General features: G+C 41.8%; 1 protein-coding gene across 5 annotated transcripts in view; it reads left to right on the top strand.

Annotated features, from left to right (window-relative positions):
* The window catches only part of APOLTP (apolipoprotein lipid transfer particle homolog), a 232974-nt gene that overhangs the window by 187227 nt on the left and 22178 nt on the right, over positions 1-23569 (top strand). For 4 of the 5 annotated variants that reach the window (XM_075899317.2, XM_075899315.2, XM_075899314.2 and 1 more), the window contains 15 exons: positions 633-745; positions 1816-1897; positions 2362-2499; positions 3619-3781; positions 4301-4422; positions 9051-9191; positions 10960-11073; positions 11573-11701; positions 12301-12462; positions 14969-15133; positions 16337-16502; positions 17415-17599; positions 18532-18624; positions 21443-21647; positions 23148-23335. In XM_075899317.2, the coding sequence (XP_075755432.2) occupies positions 633-745; positions 1816-1897; positions 2362-2499; positions 3619-3781; positions 4301-4422; positions 9051-9191; positions 10960-11073; positions 11573-11701; positions 12301-12462; positions 14969-15133; positions 16337-16502; positions 17415-17599; positions 18532-18624; positions 21443-21647; positions 23148-23335 (2166 nt within the window). Of the gene's footprint in view, positions 1-632; positions 746-1815; positions 1898-2361; positions 2500-3618; positions 3782-4300; positions 4423-9050; positions 9192-10959; positions 11074-11572; positions 11702-12300; positions 12463-14968; positions 15134-16336; positions 16503-17414; positions 17600-18531; positions 18625-21442; positions 21648-23147; positions 23336-23569 lie in introns of those variants that run through there. The other variant, XM_075899318.2, reaches the window with a different exon arrangement.

The following is a 23569-nucleotide window of genomic DNA, read 5'->3' as shown; positions in this document are numbered from 1 at the left end:
TTGTGTGAGCTGTAGAGCTGCTTCAACAAATATTCAGCTTTATTAAAGCTGAGCTATTCTGCAAAGCTCTGTCAGTTTCCACAAACCTTTTGTGGGAGATGCAGGTTCATGTCTTCACTCTGCTTGATTTAGGATGAAAAAGTTTGCTCTGAATCAGGCAGCAGCAATTTGAACATGGGCTCCCCATCTCCGCAAGCCTGTGCTCTGACCAGCCAGCTACATCAAGTGAGCTTGACCGAGTCTTGCACATTCCCTCTTTCATTCAGCCAGTCAGAAGGCTTGTTCACAGAATGAAAACAAATGTTGAAAACTTGAAAGCTTCCATGAAGCAGAATTGTCATCCACTGGTCAGCTCTTTATTTCTTTGCCCAACATGTTAAGATCTGTTAAAGCAACATCATGACTAGGGAAACTCCGAGAAACATTGCAAGGGGCACACAACCCATATGACTTATTGTGAAGCGCTAAAAGACCCTGCACATGTTACTGTGTGTTGTCTAAGGACGTACTTTGATTTGGGTTTGCATGAGTTAGCAGCTCCAACACAATAGACTTGCTTTATATCAGAGAGCCTTATAGTGAGAGGTTGCCCTTTATTCATTCTGTTTGATATTTTTCTGCTTACTTCCCAGGTAGCATTCCTTGAAGGCCTGACTGAAAATGAAATTGAAGGCTCTCTGAAGTTGACCTATGAGCTCAATACAAGCCTCTCACTCTCTATCCATGTGAAAAACAAACAGCAAAGGTGAGAGAGCGATTTTGGTAATTGTAAAGATTTAATTATGCTGGCGAGATCACAGAAACACAGTTAAGACCTTCTTAAATGGCCCAAATACTAATGAAGTATATAATAAAATCTTAAATAAAACACATAGCCCTCATAAACAGACCGTTAGCTCCAGGAAATGTATGCAGGGCTGAATAGTGGTATCTGTCCCTAATAGCTGGTGATGTTCCCCTGGCCTGCTCCAAACACAGGGGTTTGGGAAAGTGGATGGATATTTTGTGCTAGGAGTAACGGTAGTTAGAACTAGGAAGCCTAGTTCGAACTACCTAGTTCGTGCCCCGTGTAGCCACGCTGCACGGGGTTCGAATGAGCGGGGTTTTAAAAATGGCGACGCCCCGCTTATGCAAATGAAGCCCGGGAAATTTAAATCCCGGGCTTCATTTGCAAGTGTGGTATGCCTACATTACCCCGCTAGTTCGGACTAGCGGGGTAGTGTAGACATACCCTTAGATAGTAAATATCATAATAGAAAGGTCTGGGGAAGACTAAAACACAAACTTCTGAGCTTTTTAAGGGGTCAAAGAAATGTATTATTTTGGCCCTTGAAGCTCTGGAATACTACTCATGTATTTCAGTATATCCCAGCAGGGACTTTTGCACCAAGAAAGAATTCATTCACCTTTAGCTAGAATTTCTGACAATAGCAAGTTTTCATCTGGAAACAATAACTGAATAACTGAATGCATTAATAGCTTATATTCCCTAGTACAAATCTCGTATTAAATAAGTGATGCACATGTGAAACATTCCAAGTAATTCATATGCTTATACATTGGGCCATATACTTCTTTGGAATACACATGCATATCTTCCATAGAGGTCAAATTTCGTTGTTCAGTTTCTTTTGGCTTGAACAAATCTATTAAGAACAATTCATAATTCACAAAACTTTAGTTGATTCAGCAGCCCGTGCCATTGCACCCATTTATTCCAGCACTGAGTTAGTACCCTTTTGAGTGTTGTGTTCCAGTGACTTATTGGTAAATGTAGAAATATTTGTGAACAAACTATGCACTTCTTTCTTCTAGTGAAGAACTGAATATAAAGGTCCTACAGAATGTCCCCTTCCTTCTTCAATACCTCCCTGGTTCAACTGAAATTTCCTCAAAGGTAAATTATCTACAGGTTATCCACCTTCCACATCTTTGCTTTCCCCCTCTAACGTTTTCAAGATTCCAACAGCAGGATTTCTAACACTAACTTCAGTTTAGTTATTATTTATTAGTACTGCACATTTCCAAGATGCTGGAGATGTTCCAAAACAATAATTGTTGGCATTCCTAACATAATAGGAGGGATCCATTTATATCACTAGATACCACTTACTAAGCAAAGGATAAAGCAATGGTAGAAATTTGTATTATAAATAATTGTGTTTGAATCCCAAAGTTGTATTTATAATTTTTGGTTATTATAAAACATAACAATCAGTAAGGAAACTGGCTACTAGCACTGGGTGTGAAAAACAAAAGCAAAATGGGAGGGAAAAAATACCAGGGCCATTTGTCCACTCTGCCACAGATACAAGAGACTAGGGTCAGGTTTCTCTCTTCCTTTAACTGAAATTCCTGCAGGTAAATTACTCCAGAAAGGAAGCGGAAGGCAGACTTTCTATCGGGATTGAAAAAAAGGATTTCCATGTTGCAACTAAGTTAACTTTCACTGAGACCAAATACAGAAAAGTCATTGAAATGATGCACACAATGCCCCAGGTTAGTATCAGCAGCTAAATGCCCACCGTCATTTTGTGTATAAGCTCAAGACTAACTCCATAAGGAGCTTTGCTATATCAGCAGCAGGACCAGGCTATGTCTAACAATGTAACCACTGATTGGTTTGGTTTGGTTTCTCTGTGTATGCATATAAGCCAGTGATCAGCGTATACAAAATATGCTATAGAAAAAATAAAAAAATATTCTAAAATATTTCAAATTGAACATTGGCCAACTCTTGCTGCACAGTTACTAAACATGCTTTCTAGTCCACGTACAGATGAAAACTGGAAACTTCTTACACCCCTGTTCACAGTAACTGCTTGCACAAATGCTGGAAATTTTTAAATGGTGATACTGTGAGTGCACCAGAGTACTGCTATATGTGTAGTCAAATAGAGATGGTGGAGTAAGAAATGTGTTTGAAAACGTATGTTGCAAAGAGGGCACAGTATGTTTCACTGCATATGTTTGGTTACAGTAGAGAAAGAAGCATGTCTGACTGCAGACATTCATTGTCATTTATATAATGGTACTAACTTAAAAGCTTTAAAAGCTTCAAAGTGGTCTCTGAGTTAGTCTGTAACTAGAAAAACTTTAAAAACAGCAAATAGTCTAGTAGCACCTTAAAGACTAACTGAACATGTGGTTGGTATCATGAGCTTTTGTGGGTGCAACCCTCTTCTTCAGATGAATGTGCAACTTTTCTATCAGCTTCATGTAACATGCAGACTCTAATTGACCATTTCTTTCCCTTTTTTTCCTTCTCTTCCCCTCCAACTCCTATTTACTTAAAAACTGGACCTTTAATAACTCCATTCATCTGAAGAAATGGGTTGTGCCAACAAAAGCTCATGATACCATCTACATGTTTTGTTAGTCTTTAAGGTGCTGCTAGACTATTTGCTGTTTTTTATGTTTTAAAAGCCTTAGTGAAGGATCCACATTCCATTGTTCCAGACACCATACAGTTATTACATACATGTATTATGTAATACATATTTATGTAATAGATGACCACTGGCCCTAGTGAATTTAACCCAAAATCACACATTTTAGATTTTTCTGTCTCCTAAACCCTGAGTTTTAATGGAGTCTTCTCTCCCCCTCTAATTACAGTTAAAAATCCTTCCAAGGCAGCTTGTCTTCATAACAGTATACCAGACAAATAACAGAACTCATTTGTTGAGACACATTGTACTGTGGGACGGCAAGGAGGGAAAAGTAACAGCCACTTACAATGGATTCTTCCCAAAGTTATCTGGAGCTCATGACATTAAGGGTAGGTTACTCAACTTTCTACAAAGCCTTGATAGCTAAAAATAAAGGAAACTTAAAAGAGAATGACACAAAAGCTGGTTATCTAAATATTTTAATGCCAGATAGGTTCAAATATTTTCAGACCAATCCTATAGATCTTGCTCAGGCAAAGTTGTCAATGACTTCAAGTAGTAAGTCTTCAAGACTGAGTCCTTTGTTTCCATCATTTGGGATTAGACTGGAAAGCAACTTGTTTATTTCATATGACCTTCCTCAGAACGAACTTGTAGTAAATTACATTCCACCAGGGCAGGCCAGCAACCCTCTGGTCATTGTGCACATTACCTGTGGTGTTCTCTCTGGGGCAGTGGCCCTCTCCCACCTCAGACCTTTTTTAAAAGACCATATGGCCCTCGATGCTGAAGTCAACACACTGCACAATTATCTGAAGAGAAAACGGCGTTCTTCCATGTACCTTTTCAAAGTAACAGAAAACCAGTGCTGTAATCTGAACTTAACCTGTTTGAACTCTTCCTTTCAGTGGAGATTTCCCATCCTTTTGCCATCCCTTTTCCCCAGCATTCCAAGGTCAATATATATGTGGAGCATTCAACACACTGTCATCAGGATGATATCACCATTGGTTGGAACAACAAAGACCAGGTACAACAGCACAGAAAGCTATGTGCCAGAAGAGATTTATGGACTTTCAAGTGTGTTTAAAAAGGCTAAATGAGACATAAAAGATAGTTGAGGAATTTGAGCAGGAGAAAAACTGTGGATATATTAAGATCTTTGTAAAACAACAAAAGTGGAACAGGCCTTATTCTTAGTAGAATTACTTCAATGCAATGCCTACAAACTTCTGTGCAGATGCATCCAAAGGCTAAATGGACATTGTTCAGAATGGGAGATTGAAGCAGTTTCAACCCAAATGAAAGGGCATAAACCAGCTGTTCAGAATAACATAGGGTATGTCTACACAGCAATGTTATTTTGAAATAACAGCCCTTATTTCAAAATAACTTTCCTAGCGTCTACACAGCCAAACCGCTATTTCGAAATAAATTTGAAATAGCGGAGTGCTTATTTTAAATTTGGTAAACATCATTCTACGAGGAATAATGCCAAATTTGAAATAGCTATTTCGAAATAAGTGCTGTGTAGACACTTATTTCAAAATAGGGGGCCTCCAGCCTTCCCAGGGTGCCCTGGTGGCCACTGTGGACTCAACCAAGTGTGGTTAAAAGTAAAAGGTTCGGAAATGTGGCTAGTCCCAGGGAGGCACAGAAACAGGCAAACTATTACTAAATATCTTTTAAACTTTTATTAGAATACTTCCAATTATAGTTTTTCTTTATTAGTCTCTTACATGCGTGACCGCCAAATAACTATTAGTAGGAGCAATAAGCAAAGTGCAATACAATAAATGAAAATTCCCTGAGCTTTTTCTAAGTCCCAATAGTTGTCAATAAGGGACCAGGGATTATCAACAGTTATGTTTACATTAATCTTACTCATAAGTCTAATTACTTATCTAAAACTCTTAACAATACTACTTAACAAAACTTTTAACTAAGTTTAGATAGCAATACTCACACTTAGAAAAAACACAAAGTACAACAGCAACAACAGCATAGTCGGTATACGTTACGCTCTACAGGAACTCTGGTTTGCTGAGCGGGAGGTGGCCTTAGGGTGATCAGTCCTTGGGCCTGGCTCGTATTCTGCCATCCAATGTTTATTCGGGATTCCTCAATTTGATACAGGAGGGGAAGCTGTTTTATAGAGAAAGCTTTTGCGCACTTTTTGTGATAGGCTAGCAGACCCTGTCTGTTAAGTGACAAGAGTAAGGGGGTAAGATGGTTTCCTGTTTTTCCTTTTCTGCCTTATCGGGCATGGCACAGTCAGCACAACCAGCACGAACTTTACATGAACTTTTTGGGTCTGGTTTTGGTTCCTGTTCGTCGCTGATCTTTAAGTTACATAGTGTAAGGGTTTTCATCAAGGGGAAGTTGACCTTTTGCTTGGATGGCAATACGCGTGAGAGGCCTGGCCAGCAAAGAGCCTGCTTTCACACCAAGAACACTTCTCTCCCTCCCCCCATCTCCGGAGCACTTAAACGGGTAAACTGTGGCCACAGTGCCTATGCCAGCTCCAAGCCTGTCAGCCCAGAGCCAGCAGTCATTGCCCCTGACATGAGCCAGCAAGCCACTGGCAGCCCCAAACATGGCCCCAAAACATGAGCCAGCAAGCCACTGGCAGCCAGCCCTCCACCGCTCCCCAGGAGCAGTCTGCCAGCTCCCAGGAGCCTGCCAGGGCCTGGAGAAAGCTAGCACCTTCCTGATCCAGGGTGGAGATCATGAACCTTATTCAGGTTCGGGGGGGATGCCCCCAACATCCATGATCCCTGCACTAGATGGAGAAACATGGCCGTCTATGGCAGGATAGCTGCCAACCTGGCCACCAAAGGCCACATGCGAACCCAGGAGCAGGTTTGCATAACAATCAAGTTGGTCCGGCGAGCCCCCCAACCCTGAGCCCTGAGCTACCCCTCCCCCTTCTTCCCCTTGCTTCCGCCTTCCAGTTCCCTCCTCCCAGGTTTTCCCCTCCCTTCTCCTACCCTCTCTTCTCCCCTCTCCTGCCTCCTTTCCCCAGTCTTACCAGAGTTTCATTCCCTCCCCCCCAGTTTTTTTAAATAAAGAGAGTTTGTGTTCATGAAAATACGTGTATTTTATTTGACATCGGGAAGGGGGTTAGGGAGGAGTAAGTGGAAGGACTTGAGGGAGGAATGTGGCACAAGCCCCCAGTGGGGCAGACCAGGGAGATTCTTAGTGCTCCTCAGGGTGGAAGCTCTCCCACAGGGCCTCCTGGATACTGACAGCCCCCCGATGGACCTCCCGGATGTCAGCCTACAGAAAGTGCAGCCAGGTTCACAGCAACATGTCCAAGAGAAGCACCAGAGTGCCCAGGGGCAGCTTTGGCTCCATGTTGCCGAGTTCTGTGGTGTCCTGAGTGAGGGCAACCAGAGCATGCAGAGACAAAATGCTTTGCTGTCCCTCATCGAGGTAGACAAGCAAGCAGGGAAACCTGAGAACTGGCTGTCCAGGGGGGCAGGGGAAGGGGTGTCCCTTTAAGCACAGACCTCAGTAAGTCCTGACCTGGTGCCCTGCTGGAACTGGTTCTGGCCAGCCTTAAATGTGATTCAGAGTCCACTCAATGTGGACGCACTATTTCAAAATAGCAAAATGCTATTTCGAAATGCATTTTGTGTGTAGACGTGTTATTTTGAAATAAGCTATTTTGAAATAACACTGTAGTGTAGACGTACCCATACAGGCTACGATTTGGAAAAGCAAATGACCAGGATGGGAAAGAGGGCAATCTAAGGTTAAAAAAAAAAAGTGGAATGAAGCAAGTCTTTGAGGGAATTTCAAAGCCAAAAGAAGAATTTTTAATTAGATGAGAAGCCACTGAAGAGGGGGAGGTAGTTGTATGAGATTAAAAGACTGTTTCTTTCAATGAAGAGGGTCAGACTCATTCTAACAGGAGTTAGACAATAAATACTACAAGTGGCAACATTTTTAACATTAGTGATGTAGTCACTGCCTTTTCTTCTTTGATTTCTCCTAATTAGCAATAAGAATGATACATTTGGCATGAAATATCTAATGCATATTACACTACAGGTAAACCAGTTTCCATTTTCAAAATAAAGGTGCAAATTTGCCTTTAAAAATAATTGGTATACAACCTAATTTAATCAGAATCATCTCAGTCATAATATAAAACCACAGGTGAACTGTTGAGTTTATCTCAAGCTCTAACTTACAGCAAATTGTGTATACTTTGAATTTGTACCTAAGGTATAATTGCTAACATCTTGAGACACTAAACGGGTTGCTATACTGGCCTAATGTTACTCAAGACAGGTATATTTCAAAGAGCATTATTTTCTTAATGATGGGAAGAGGAAAGTGAATTGTAAACACATTACCCTAATGGAAAATGAATTTGTCTCCATAAAGATTCAAGCTTCCCTCAGAGTAAAATATACAAAGACCAAAATCCCGAATTAAATTTAGAAGAGAACTATAGAGGGAATACTTCAACCATTGCTAAAATATATACTGTCTTTCCATATGTAAACTTAAAAAACAACAAATGGTCTGGTACCACTTTATATACTAACAAAACATATAGGCTGCATCTAGACTGGCAAGTTTTTCCGCAAAAGCTCCTGCTTTTGCGGAAAAACTTGCCAGCTGTCTACACTGGCTGCTTTGAATTTGCACAAGAACACTGACGATCTAATGTAAGATTGTCAGTATTCTTCCGCAAATACAATGACTCTCCCATTTGGGAAAAAGCCCTCTTGCGCAAATGCTTTTGCGCAAGAGGGCCAGTGTAGACAGCTGAGAACCATTTTGCACAAAACCGCGTCTAGATTGGCACGGATGCTTTTCCGCAAAAAGTGGTTTTGCGCAAAAGCGTCCATGCCAATCTAGACGCTCTTTTCCACAAATGTTTTTAACAGAAAAACTTTTCAATTAAAAGCATTTGTGGAAAATCATGCCAGTCTAGACGTAGCCGTAGATAGTATCATGAGCTTTCGTGGGCACAGCCCACTTCTTCAGATGACTGGAGTTTTGAGTTTAGGATGTGCAGACCCAAAATAAATAGGGGAGAAGGGAGAGAGAAGGAAGGAAAAAAAGGAAGAGGCTGAGAAACAAGGAGCAGAAGCTATGAAAATATCAAAGGGAAAAACAAGTATGCAGAACTGGTAATCTATAAGCATCTGAAGGTCGGATAGTTAAAAAGAAGCGGATAAGGATCCAAGGATCGCAATTAGATAGGAAAGGTACTAAGATTCTTGCATTACAGACTAATTTGGCTACTCCCTGAAGTTTCTTTCCATATGTAGTGTGTGATGTTAAACAATTCTCACATAACATACACAATTTAGACCCCAATTCTGCAAAAACTTATGCATGTTTAATCTTCACATACAATGCAAAGTCTTTTTGAAGACAATGGACCTGTTTACAGTGCTTAAAGTTGTGTGAGTCTTTGCAGGATTATGGCCTTACTACAGTGGTAAAGTGCATCCCACTGAAACCACAGAGGAGATTATGTGGTCAGAATAACCTTGTTCTAAAACTGACTTCTAATGCTAAGCCTGTCATTCATGTGAGTGAAAGCTACTGAAAGCTTCGAACTAGTTTCCCAGTTCAGTTAGTATAAGGAGTTTTGTTACTCATGCCACTTCTGTGTCTGTTGATGTTGAACAGGTGTTAGTTTCATCATCCCTGAAATTTGGAAAAGAGCATGTAAACTACCAAGTCACTATTGTTCACCCGTTTAATTTCACCTTGAGGCAACTGGAGGTCAGTTCCCTGTCTGAAAGAATCGGTGGAAAGTACAACCAGCAGGTATGATAATCAGAGATGCTTCAAATTAAATATCTGTATCCAACATCTTCATATACAGTGAGAATCATTAAAACGCTGGAACTAACCAAGGCATGCCATGTCCTAGGGTTACAAATACCTTCATTATTTCTTCCTCTAAGTATAGACACATGCTGTGATTTATCAGAGACCTTTGCATGCAGCTCTTGGGAATAGACAACATCTTGCTGAGGTGTACTTATAGCACCTTGAAGGACACAGCAGTGGGGTAGGGAAGGGGCCAAATGAATTTGGGCCTAGAACAGCCACACAAACCCCTATTCCTCTAAAAAGTGCTCTGAATTCTTTAATGTATATACAGAACATACAAAGCTTCAGTGTTTAGCCTCCAAATAAAAGTCCCACACCCAAAAGAAGGTGGGGAGCCATAACAAAAGCTGATTCATATGTGTGACATAGCTTTTGCAATGTTGGATCAGGACCTTTGCATATTGTCATCACCTTAAGCTGATGACAATGCCCAATAATAAGGCCATGTATACACTACAGAGGTTTTTTTCCCGAAAAACGGCTGTTTTTCCAAAAAAACCTCCAGTTATGTCCACACTGCAATCGCATTCTTTTGAAAAACAAATGGAAAGAACAGAGGGCTTCCTACAAGGAAGAAGCCTTTTTCCGAAAGAGCTTTAGGAAAAAGGCGTGTGTGGATGGGGAAGAGGGAGTTCTTTTGAAAGAAGAGGAAAGAGGAAAAAGCACAGGTGCCCTGGTGGCCACTCTGTCCATAGTAATCACAGCTGAAATGCGAGATAGCGTCGATTCAGTGTGGATGCTATCTTTTGGAAAAACAGACCGCTTTTTTGATGCGCTTTGGCAGTGTTTTTTTGGAAGATCTCTTCTGGAAAAGCTTCTTCCTAAAGAAGCCTGCAGTCTAGATGTAGCCTAAGCTGCATGAATTGTGCAGGGCTGTCTCTGGGGCTTGGGATTTCTTTTCTGATCCTTGCACAGATAACAAAGCTTGCAACTTGTTTTCATAAAAAAGTGATTGTATCTGCAATGAACAGCATTTGCCTAGGGATAGGTCTTGTTTGTCCAGTTTTTACATAGGCAAAACTCCCAGGCTAGGTCTACACTAGGGGATAAGTTTGAATTAAGATACATAGCTCTAGCTACATTAATTGAGTAGCTTGAGTCAAAGTATCTTAACTTGAATTTTGGCACCGTCTACACTGTGGGAATTTGAAGGGAACACACTCTTTTCCTCATAGGCGCAAGATACCGGTGTCCACAGGAGTGCCCTCTCAGTTCAAATTAGTGTGTCTTTACTACACCTGTTAATTTGAACCCCAGAAGATCAAGCAGCTTTGATTTTCTCTGTAGTGTAGACATGGCTCCACCGAAATGATTAACTTCAAAGGTAATTTTGGGGATGGAGGACTATTGGCCCAATCCAATTCCCAATAAAATCAATGAAAGACTTTCATTGACCTCATTCTAAAAATGCAATTTACTGATGGACTTGCCAAGAGGAGCAGAAGGTGTTTTTTGAGGCTTGACAGCATGCAGTTTGGTAAAGTATTCACACTCTAGGACATGGAACATGCTTAGAACAGTCTTAGAAATGCCTCAAAATGTTGCGAATAGAAAATATTGGCCTTCCATAGTAGTTATTGCAACAAATATGGTTGTTTCCTCTGGACATCTTCCTTGGGGGGATTCTATCTGGCTGTTCCATTAGTTCTAGTCCCTGCATCCCAGGATCACTGTCAAAATCTATCTCTTCTGGTTTTAGATGCAGCTTACTTGGAATGGTGGGAAGCCTGCTGACTTCAAAATTACTCTAGAAGACAAATCTAAATTCAGCATCACCCTGTGGGATGCTTGTGTGGTAGTTTCTTCAGGTCAGGTATGAATTTGGAGTTTAATAGGAGTTTAAAAGTAACATGCTTTACTTTCTGAGCTTTCATTGCTATGAGAATTGAAAGTTCTTTCCATCTGTTGTCATGAAAATCTGAGCTTTGATTGTAAGACTTTTTTTTAATCAGTGAGTAAAATAAAACCTCTGTGGAATCTTTACTGTATTACTCACAAATGTTCAGGAAAATTCTGTTTTGAGTCCAAACCTATTTTTTTCATTTGGGATGAAAAGCACTTTTGCACTGATGATTATGACACACCACTTAAGTTTTGCAATGGGAGCAAAGCGGGACTTAAATTGTGCATAGGTTCCACTTGCAATAGCTGTCTGTACTGGAATTGATTCTACTTTGGAGCACATTCCACTATAGCAATTATCTAAGAGTTTATAAACTACATTTGTGTATATCTGTAAATTAATTTTCCAGAAAGAAAATATAAGACAGGCAAAGGCATCCACATGTATCTTCTATTTTTCTCTCTTCCAGCTTCAGAAAGTACTAACTGTAGGAAGTCTTCAGGCATGTGGGGCTATAAAACAAACAACAATCTTCCTTAATGAGTATCTAGATCTGAACTGGGATGGAAAAAATATCAGACAAAATCTGACATATGAGGTATCAAAAAGCTACCATATCTGTTTATTCATCATCTACTTTGCAGCACCAATTTCTGTGGAGATACGGGTTTATCCTTAGTTTTTGAATTTCACATGCATCACCTGAGAACTCAGTGAAAAATATAGAATGGAATTTGAAACACTGTCTATAAACATCTTCCACTGAGCTAAAGGTTACTCTTATTATTTTGTAAATTATCACTATTAATAGTTTCCCTTTATTTTCACATAGAAAAAAGAGAATTGCATAATAGCTAAGAATAAATCAACTGAAATAAAATGCAGGCCTCCCCTTTGCCTTGCATGTACCATGAGACTGTAGGGATGCTATACATTCGCCCAGCTAAGAAACCATCATGCTCCCATATTGAAAGAAGGTATTTGTGGCTTATGTTGAAGCTTTAGCTCTTCGGGTCACAGGAGCTGGGAGTTACATGGAAGTGACACAACCAGTTAGCTGGCTACCTATGTATATCGGACCGTCTTTTGGGGAGGGAAGTTGGCAACTTGATGTATTGGGGAAAACTATTGGTTTGGATAACTATACTTTTTCATTCAATTGCTACATTAACAGAGTATTTCCTTGGTTTAATACAGAGAAACAGACCATTGTATCCAGCTAAATTTCTGTTAGAAGTCACTTTGGAAAATGTTTTTCTGACCTCATGCAGCAAGCAACACATGCTGAGTAAAATAGGAACAGACTTCTCTACTTGGCTAGATTACTACATGAGTCTTGCCCTTTGTGACCTTCCAAATGTAAGTCTGACAGTGTATTGCTGCTAGTGTAATTCTCAAGAATCTGCCAGTTAAATGACTTATTTTTCATTGACCTTCAGCCCCCAAAATTACCACTAGATATTTGTGTCTAGAATTTAGCAAATTTAAGTACATATTGAATGGGATTTGGGAGTGGGGAAGAAGAGTTGTTTCCACTAGACTCTTATTACTTTTCTATATATACCAGGTTTTCTAGTCCCCCTTAAATAGAGTGACCAGATGTCCTGTTTTTAAAGGGACAGTCCTGCATTTAAGCTCTCTTGCAGCTGTCACTATTTTTTTCTGAAAAATGGGCAAATTCTCCTATTCTTTGGTCTCTCCTGTCCAATCAGTATGGGTGCATCCTGCTGCTGTCCAGATCTTTGCTCACCAGCTACCCCCCACCAGCAGTGAGTGGGAGGGATCCAGTGGTTGATGCTTGCAGTGGATGTGTAAGGCTGGTGGTTGGGCAAAGCTGCCGTGTGTGGGGCTGGCTGCTGCCCCTGCTGGTCTATTAGTGCAGTTCCTGCTGAGTGACTCCTCTTGGCCAGCAGGCCCCTCTCACCCTCATCGCATTTCCAGCCAGCACTGGCTGCTTGCTGCAGTGCCTGGTGAGTGCAGGCAGGTGGTGACTCCTTAGTGTCACCTCCGCTGCCCACCCATTGGCTCTTTACATGCTCCTTTCTCACTGTCCTCTCCCTGCTGTGCCCATTCACCCTCCCACTGTCCTGCTGCTCCTCCATATCCGCACCTGCAGGGTGCAGCCTGCTCTCAGCACTGTGAGGGAACCAACCCCTAGTCAGATCATTCAGCTCACCAACAGCCTGGTTGGCAGGCTCCTTTCCTTCCCCCACTGCCTCTGGCTGGGCTGGCAGCCAGGGAGAGCTCAAGACCCTCTGGCCCAGGACACTGGCCAGGAGGAACCAAGCCCTGTGTGGGCCATGGTGACCAAGGCATCCTTAGGGCTTAACCCCTTCCTGCACACACTATAGCAACAGAAAAGGAGTTGGCTGGGTTATGTGGGTGACCATTAGAAGTTTGGAGGTGTTAGCTGCCTTTCTATGGGCAGGAAACGACACGCTTCTTCAAGCCACAAAGGAGTGTGTGTGGGGGGGCTGGGGTAGGAGATGATCTCTACGAAGACACAGGCCAAATCATCCCTATTCCCCATCCTCACTCCCCTACACCTGGAAACAGCTCCCGTCTCTTCCCTCCTGCACAGTGCCAAAAGGCTGCTGTTCTGGTGTGAACCCTCACAGAAATGGGGGGTAAGGGAGGCATAAACCTGCATGCCCCCATACATTGCCTTGAGAGAGTGTGGCACCAGGTACCAGGAGAGGTGGTTTCTGTCTGGCAGCCCAGCCAGGCATGGAGGGTGGAGAGCACCAGGTTGGATCAGGTCAGTCGACCATCCCTAACCTCATGTGAGAGAGGTGTACAAGGAAGGTGGTGTGGGTACGGTTGTTTCTTTTGCCTATGCAAATCTTAAAGATAAGAAGGTAATGAAAAAGACTCTGGCTACTCAATATTTCTTTTAAACGGGCTCAGACAACTTGATATTAATTTGAATATTTGTACTGAGTAGTTCTGATTGTCATTTAACTCTCTTGATTGAATACAAGCTATTTTACCAGGTGTCCCATATTTAGCATAGGAAACATGATCACTCTGCCCTTAAAAATGCCAGTGACTCTATTTCCCTGCCCTCCCTCAAAGGCCTTGGCCTAGCAGTTCTTGCAGTTGGTCAGAGAGGTCAGCTGAGACCAATACACCCAGTTATCCTTCATCCCTACACTGCCTTGAGACTATTCCCATCCTGATGTGGTGCTGGTGGAAGAACATGGAGGTCAAGCTTTGGTCCCATGCTTGGTGTTTGTTTTTAGTTTACACGCACATCTTTCTGTGTTCTGTCCTGTTTTCATGCTTGGACTCCAGAGCTTCCTATAGATATTAAAAGCTTCACAATATTCACCAGCATACTTAAAGTCTGTATTTGTAAAATCAGTTTGTTCTCTTCCCAGCTGCTTCCCTTGTTGGCAAGCACAGCAGGTTGAAGATAGGGTTCTCATCTGGATCCCAATAACACTTTTCAGCGTTCGGCAGTTGTTTGGCCCATATTTAAAATGACAATTTAAAATCTGATGCATCTTCCTGCTTTAAAAATCTTCTGTCTATATAAAAAATAGTATCTGTAAGAATGACGGGTACAGTAGTTCAGTACAAGACCAAAAAGAAATTCACTTGTTTTATTGGAAGTGCAATTTTAATTCAGCCATTCATCTAGTGTTGTACACATAAATGATCACTGAATGTGCAGTGGTTAAATTACAAAGATTTAGAGGCATAGTGAAGTAAGAGGGGGCTGGTTTCCAAAATGACAAGTATAGTTGATTATTTTGCTAAGTGACCAAGAGAATGCCAATATCTGTGGCAACTTCTGCATATTTTCTTACTTGTACTTTCCATAGCAGAACTAAGCCTAAATAGTGACCTTTTCCATATCTAGGTAATTGTTCTTGCTGGAAAGCATCAGCTCAACAGAGGAGATATCATCCTGCAGTCAGAAGGCAGACTCCGCCTTACTGGTGATGGCAGAGACGACAGGGTGATCACAATAGCCTTAAAGAATAACAGCACAGCTGAACTGAAGAAATATTTGATGGAATTTGAAGTGAGTTTAATGCTGGGCACTGACATCTGTGAAGTTTTTTAAGATATCAGCTTTATTGCAACCTCCTTCCCTCCCCCCTCCTCCACCACCCCGTTAGTTTTTCTTTGTTGAAGGTATACTGCCATCTAGTGTGTACACTCTGTAAGTACATCCAGTGACTAAAAAGGTTGTGAAATGGGGGGAAATACAAGCTAAAAATAATTTTTAAAAATTGCTTCCTGAGTTCAGTAACAATCCCCTTTCCTGTGTTGGCTTGCACTGCAGAGGTAGTGTAACCAGAAGAGAAAAGAAAATACTAAGACTAGTCAGCTGCAGATTTTGGTGACATGCAGTATTTCTTTCCTGGAGTGAATGTTATGCTTTTAAATGGCCTCCACAGCCTGCTACTGTATTCAGCATCTGCAATTTAAGTGACTGGCCTATTTGGCAAAGCATAGAACAGGATCTTAGCAAAAGCAAATATACATTATTCACAGGGAAACACAATGTTAGATTCAGACAAAGAGTCTGTTGCCAGAACACAACACTGGTCTCTGCAAGAGAGATGGAGAACTGCCAGGTATTTTGATCATCAGTCAGCCAAACACCTTCCTTTCCCTGTATTTTAACTTGTAGATGCAAGTAATCCAGATAGATTCATGGGGAAGGGAAAAATATTGTCAACGGCATCATGACACTTGAACATGTTTTGGGAAGGAAACTGATAGCTAAACATCATTATTTTATGGAACATTAGCTACTGCTTGAAATATTCTAATGGCTTGGACAGTCTTCTAAAGGAACTATGTCAAAAGAAGAGATATTAAAGGTGGGGAACTCAGTTCCTGCCTATGGACTCTGTACACTGGTACATGCACTGGGAATGAGCGGCACAAACTGGCAACATAGCAAGTAATTGATCTTCACTGTTTCCTTCATTGCTAGCTTGAAAAGATTATCCTCATACCTGGCACAGTCTGCAGTGGTGTAATTTATTGACTCTATAGCGCTATCAAACTATTCTGTCTCGAGCCAACAATCCTATTGCTTGAGGTTTTCAGCACAGGCTTGCTCCTGTGTGCAAAGCACAGGTGCTGAAAAGTATCTCCAATGCCATTTGATCTTATGTTGAGCTCAGCGGCACTCCGACCACCTCACTGAATGTTGCTTCATTTGTTCTTTGTCTTGGTTCGGCATCAGTGTATTTTTTTCTCATGAATGCAGCTGAAAGCATCTGAAGATATTTGGCTAGGCCTGTCAGGAACTGCTGTTTCCTCTGCTCTTCAAAGCCAAATCCTGATGGAGGGAAATATTGATCGAAAAGAGAAAGTAAAAGTAACTGTGTCTAAAGCAAAGGAGTGTCACCAGTATTACATGGGCTATGTAAAAGGTAAATGTATTAGAGCTGCTGTTTATGAAAAATAAGCTGAGTGACAGCCCATGGCATCGCACATACAGGAGAGGAAAGAGCCAGCTCATTTCCATTGTCATTGCCATTCAATCCCAGCAGTTGAGCCTATGAACAAGGGTGCCAATTATGGTAGGTTTGTCACTATCTGGACCCTATAGACTGAGCCCAACAACTTGTTTCCTGTAGGCTGGGTGGTATAACCACTAACCATGTCTGTATTTGAATAGGCAGGGATGGAGTTGAAAACTTTTCTTAAGTAAACTGATCCTTCTCTTGCCTACATGGGTTCAATGTGCAAATCAAGGTTTGCTGGTAATGACTTGACTCAGAGCCTGTGCATGTAGAAGCAGGAAAAATGCCTGCAAAAGCCACACAATGCCTCAGTCCTCCATTCTTGGGAGTCTCTTGAACAGAAATGGCTCAATGTGTGAAACTGAGCAAGGAACTGATCATTGTAACTGATCAGTGCTTCCTTCATTTAGCCCCTTTTCATGGGTGAATGAGCAATCAGACTGCCCAACACATTTCGTTTGTGCCCTAAGCAGGATTTGAATGAAAATCTCCAGTTGTGAAGTCAAAGAGACAGCAGGATCTATGACCTGAGTCATTGTGAAGATCTGAGAGTAGAATGTCACCTTATTAAGTTAGCCAATAGCTTCAGAAAGCCTGCACACATTTACTGTAAAGTATATACAGTAAGTAAAGTTATACCAAGGAGAAACCCTAATGAAGCTGGTTTGATGTTTCTCCTGTATAGTCCTTTCTTTTCTCTGCAGCACATAACCTCGATAATAATTGCATAAATCCCACTCTAATTGTAAAGCTGGCTGTAAAACAACAATGCCTGTCAATGTTGTCTGTGCAAATGAATATCTCCTTTTACTTACCCAGGAGACTTGGAGGAAGGAATAGAGCTCACTGCATGTATTGATGGACAACGGATGGCTACCATTAATACCTATCTCAATGTTAATGGTGTAAGGCAAGAAAGATTGGGACAATTGACCCTAACTGCTATTAACCAGAGCTTGAGTTTGGTAGCTCATGGGTGTGGAAATTCAATAATTAAAGTTGAGGTGAGATGCCTTCAGCAGCAGTTGATAGTAGTGCTGCATTTCAAGCTACAGAATATTTTTCTTAAAATCAAACTAGTGGAACATCCTCCAGAGGGGTTTCATTTGTGGATTGTATCCAATAACATGGCATATTAGACGTGTTTGGGATTCTCCCCTGATAGCAATGTAATTATGTTACCATTTTATAACTGGGATGAGTCAACATTTTGGTGGATTTTGCCAAGAGCCAGAAAGTCAGTACAGACATTCTACAGCACAAAAGTTCTACTGAAACTAATAGGAGCTCTCTGCTCAGATCCCAGGGAGAATATAGAACATGTGTAACAGTGTTACTGTGAAATAATAGTGGGCCAGATTCTGCAGGGACATGTTAAACATGCCTTACTGCACTGGCAAGGCCCTTTGTATTGCAAGAATTACCTCTGATTTACCTCTGTGAAAGACAGGTAGGGTTTCCCTTATACTGGCTCCTGTGTGCTAGGCATTGAGGTTGGAGATGATATGTATTACAATATAATTTAGGATCCCAGGTCTCAGGTGGGTGGTCTTTGTATTAGGTGCAAATGTTGTAAGAGACAGAGTGACAGCACAAATAGAAGTGACAGACAAAAGGGGAAAGAGAAGCAGTTTCCAATGTCATTCAGCACCAATAGAAGAATAGAACCCAGGTTTCCTGAGTCCTAGTTCAGTGCTGAGCCTGTGAACTCCTGAAAGGCCTTCATAGGAGCGCTGCAAGGGGAAAAGTCTTCAGAGAGCTGTAGAGTCAACAAGTCTCTCCTGTTCCCCTATGGCTCCTTTTAAAGCAATGTTCACGTTCAGCTAGTTTCTGCACTGGTAGGTCAACCACCCCTCCTGGATTTGACTAGATTCTTAATTAGCTTGGCACAAATGTTTCCTCAATCATAAAATCTTTATATTTCGTATTTTCACAGTATAAACTTAATGAAATTGGGTGCCACCTTAAAGCCAAACTCATGGAGAAGATCAAGAAGTTTGATGAATCGGTTTGGAAATTCAGGAGCTCAGTAAGTAATTAGCATGATAAATATCTTAGAAATGGCCAAATCACCTAATGTAGGATGGTTCCATGCAGTCATGCAGTATACCTGAGCACACCATGGAACGCGGTGCAAGAAGCATCTTTGATATTTTCTGGGAAGGGGTCATTTTGGGCTGCAATCCAGGTCAGTCTCACCATCTGTTTTGCAACCGTGTGTGTCTCAAGGTGCTTTGCAGTGGGCAACTCACAAACAGCCTAACAGCATTCAGGTAAGAGCCTGAGGTCTGTATATAGCTGTGATCCTGGACTAACAGCTCTGATACCAGCAGCCTGCTAGCAGCACTCCAGTCACACTGCATCCACCAGCCTAGTTACTGCTTGCAGGATGATCCCAACACACTCCCAGTCTCAAATTGTCCCAGCAATGTGTGTTCTGCACAGTCCAGCCCTCTCCTAGGCAGTTCAGCTATGAGAGGTCCAGTGCCCCTGCAAGGGGTCGATATCCAACAGTTTGCTTCTCTTATTGGAGTTATTCAAACAGTTCAGTTTAAACACAGCTCTGGATTAGTTCTGAATAAAAACAATAGACATTTATTTAACTACAAAGAGAGAGATTAAGAAGTACAAGTATTAGGGCACATCTAGACTACATCCCTCTGTCGAAAGAAGGATGTAAATAAGCCCAATCGAAAGTGCAAATGATGTGCGGATTTAAATATCCCATGCTTCACTTGCATATTTGCGTCCGATCGCTGTTTCGAAAAAGGGTATTTTGAAAGTGAAACCGCAGTCTAGACACGATTCTTTCAAAAAAAAAACAATCCTTTTTCAAAAGAACTCATACTCCTCATTTTTTCAGGAGTACGGGTTCTTTCAAAAAAAGGGTTTTTTTGAGAGAGAACTGCGTCTAAACTGCAATTCCACTTTTGTAATACCCTTTTTCGAAACAGCGATCAGACACGAATATGCAAATGAAGTGTGGGATATTTAAGTCCGCGCTTCATTTGCACTTTCAGTCGGGCTTATTTGCATCCCTCTTTTGACAAGGGGATGTAGTCTAGACATAGCCAGAGAGTAAAAAATGGTTACAAGAGAAATAAAAAGAATTTATTCTAGGAGTTAGGTAAAATCCTTGCCACATATTTCCAGCAAATCTTCATGTCAGGATCCCTCCCAAAGTCAATAGGCTGATTCTTTTGTTGTCTTTGATGGGAAAGAAAGAGAGATTCTGTGGGGCGTTTTTGTCCATCACTTTTGTAGTCCATTCCCCCTTGAAATGCATTTTCCTGGGGGTTATCCGTAGATAAAGTTCTTGTGAAGATGGAGACATGCAGGTTTGTGGTGAAAAGAGATTCCATCTTGTTGGCTAAATTACATATCCGTCTTTTCTTGCTCAATGTTCCCTCAAACCTGGCCCCTTTCATTGTCCAAGAATGGTCACTTGACTGGTAATTTATAGTAATCTTTGACACCTGGCTAGGAGAGGCAACTGGTCCTTTATTGTTGCAAAGATTTACCCCTCTTTTGCAATCTCAAAGATGTTGTTTATTACTTATATGTAAATTGAAGCAAACACAGATGCCTTTGTTTACAACAGAGGCTGTGTCTAGACTGGCCAGTTTTTCCAGAAAATCAGCCACTTTTCCGGAAAAACTTGCCAGCTGTCTACACTGTCCGCTTGAATTTCCGCAAAAGCACTGATGATCTCATGTAAGATTGTCAGTGTTCTTGTGGAAATACTATGCTGCTCCCGTTCGGGCAAAAGTCCTTTTGCGCAAAACTTTTGTGCAAATGGGCCAGTGTAGACAGCCCAGATTTGTTTTCCGCAAAAAAGCCCCGATTGCGAAAATGGCGATTGGGGCTTTTTTGCGGAAAAGCACGTCTAGATTGGCACAGACGCTTTTCCGCAAAAAGTGCTTTTGCGGAAAAGCGTCCGTGCCAATCTAGACCTCTGTTCCAAAAATGCTTTTAACTGAAAATTTTTCTGTTAAAAGCATTTGCGGAAAATCATGCCCGTCTAGACGTAGCCAGACTGTTTAACAACTTTTGCCTAATCAAGGCTACATGGGTTTGAATACATGCTAAGGGTACGTCTACACTTGCTTCCTAGTTCAAACTAGGGCTGCAAATGTAGGCGACTGAAATTGCTAATGAAGCAGGGAATTAAATATCCTACGTTTCATTAGCATGATCTCGCTGGCGCGTTTCTCTGCTTAACAGCTGTTTTGAAAATGAAAGTGCGCGCCGGGTCACGTTAGTTCAAACCAAACCCCTTGGTTTAAATTAACATTATTCCTCATTTTTTGAGGAGTACAGGATCTGTCGGAAAAGCCGCCGCTGTCAGCGGAAATGTGGCAGAACCGCGGCTACACTTTACTTTCACTTTCGACACTGAGCCTGATCGGCACAGCGTCGGAAGGTGAGTACACAAATGAAGCCCAGGATATTTAAATTCCAGGCTCATTTGCACTTCCAAAGTGCTTGATTTGCATCCCTTTGTTGGCAGAGGGATACAGTCTAGACACAGCCTGTGACTCCCTACATCAAGCCCAGACTGACCATATTCCTGTGGGAGGCTTGGTCGTTATACCCTCAGGATGCATTACTCTTTAGATCTGCAGCTACATCAGGCAGCCTCTTCAATATGAGCTAACAATGTATTCATAACCTCGCATGCAGAATCTTAAAGTCTTTGGGTTAGCATGAGAGGATCAGGCTTAGGATATGGTCTCTGTTGCTCTCCTTCCCAAGCACTCATTATTGTCGCAAGACAACATGCTCCATAAGTTTACTAAAAATCATAGCATATTTCTACATTTCTTGCTGTTTGGGGCCCACTGTAGGTGCAGCAAATTGATTTCCTGTATGAAGCAGCTGGCTGGCCTTTGAAAGCCTCCCGGGAAGTTGCTGGAATCCTGCAAAATGGGGGGGGAGCTGTCACCCAGATGTGGAAGCAGAGTGGAATCAAGCAAGCTCTGCGGAACAACCTCCCACTGTACTTGGAAAAAATTCAAGAGACTGTACAGCAAATGCAAAATGAACTACAAAGTAAGCAGAGACACTTAAAGGAAGGGGATATGTAGCACAGAGAAGAAGCAGGGCCTAGCAAACTGAGTAAATAAGGTGCTGAATAGCACAAATGCTTTTATTTGATCTTACAAAAAGCTCTGGGTTCTGCTCAGTTATGTATAAATATATACAAGCTCCGCTGGACTCCATATTCACATAGATCATTTCTCTAGTTGCCACAGTAAGAAAGCCTCCAAGTAGCCCCCGTTTAACACATCCACTAATGAAATCCAGCATGGTAAGTGTAGTCTCTGACTCATGCCTGAATGTCAGTAAATCTAGGCTCTGTCAGACTAAGGCTGGAAGCAGATTCTTCAGTCAAGGAGTACATGCTGAAATGTCCTGCCAACCTTTCCCTCTCCCCATCTCCTCCCGCATTGGGACTTAAACCATTAACTGAAGGAGTAAAGTGCTAGGACTAATGGTAACGAGATGTTGGGCATTGTATCTGTTCTGTGGTTAGGGTGCTGCCAGCCGCTCCATTGCTAGCGGTTCACATGAGCTAGCGGTTCACAAAAGCAGCTGTTTTTGCGGAAAAACTTGCCAGCTGTCTACACTGGCCGCTTGAATTTCTGCAAGAACACTGACAATCTCATGTAAGAAATCAGTGCTTCTTGCGGAAATACTATGCTGCTCCCGTTCAGGCAAAAGTCCTTTTGTGCAAAAGCTTTTGTGCAAAAGGGCCAGTGTAGACAACTCAGATTTGTTTTGCGCAAAAAAACCCCGATTGCGAAAATGGCGATCGGGGCTTTTTTGCGCAAAAGCGCGTCTAGATTGGCCACGGATGCTTTTGTGCAAAAGTGCTTTTGTGGAAAAGCGTCCGTGCCAATCTAGATGCTCTTTTCTGCAAATGCTTTTAATGGAAAACTTTTCTGTTAAAAGCATTTGCGGAAAATCATGCCAGTCTAGACGTAGCCATGATGTTTCAGAAGGACGATTTTTGCAGTAAAACTAACAGAGGAAAATAAAGTGGACTGTATCCATCTCTGATTATGGCACAAGAGAAAACTTTGGTACATGATCTTGGAGCTACGGAACATGATCTGTCCCCCAATGCCAATAAAGAGCACTTAGACCTTGTCTACATGTGCAATGTGTATTTGTGCTTTCAATTATAATAACCAAATTGTCCCTGTGCTCCTCCTCAGAGGGCGATAAGGTGGGAGGTAGAGTGTCAGAGGTAGAGCAGAGGCGGCATTTTTCTCGTGCAAAGCAGATGTGGACAGCCTGATGGGAGTGCCATCTAACGTGCCTGCCAGTGGATTTGAAAGAGCTCCATGCACTCCCTGCCTCCTCAGTGTCTGCTTCTGGATGCTGGAGGCAGATCAGGGCTGGCCATGTTTTCCATAGCCTGTCCCATAACCTAGTGTTCAGAGAATACCCCCCTCCTTTGTTGAGGTGGTGACGATTTTGTCCTGAATTACAACTGAGGTCCACGTTAAAATGTATTTGCTAAGGTCAGTTTCACACTTGTTTCAGAACCATTAGCCACCCTGAAGGATGCCTACTATGATGTGACTTTGAAGTCACTGGACGAAGTTTGGCAAGAGAAAACTGAGGAATATATGAAGAAAATCCAGGCTTTTGTGCCCAGTATTGTAAAAGATGTGTGGTTAATGGAACCAATCCAGGTGGCATTAACAGCCATGAAAACAAGCTTGGATTTGGTTAGTATAAAATAATGCTTAATTTTTATATGGTCCAGAGGGGATGGTATACAGAGCTAAGCATCAGCTTCAAAATACAGGTTCAGGTTCCATTCAGGTTGACTCATCATGCATCTTTTCAAGGCTGATGCCACCATTGGATCCTTTTCTTCTTTGGGGCTCTTCACACGAGATAAAATTCAAGGTTTTTTGCATTTTTTGTGGACTTCAAGGGCCATATGCCTCAACCTGATC

The sequence above is a fragment of the Pelodiscus sinensis genome, chromosome 15 (assembly GCF_052426305.1).
Source record: "Pelodiscus sinensis isolate ZL-2025 chromosome 15, ASM5242630v1, whole genome shotgun sequence".
Lineage (NCBI taxonomy): Eukaryota > Metazoa > Chordata > Testudines > Trionychidae > Pelodiscus > Pelodiscus sinensis.
The sequence above is the reverse complement of the archived record's forward strand: the minus strand, read 5'-3'. Positions and strand labels throughout refer to the sequence as shown.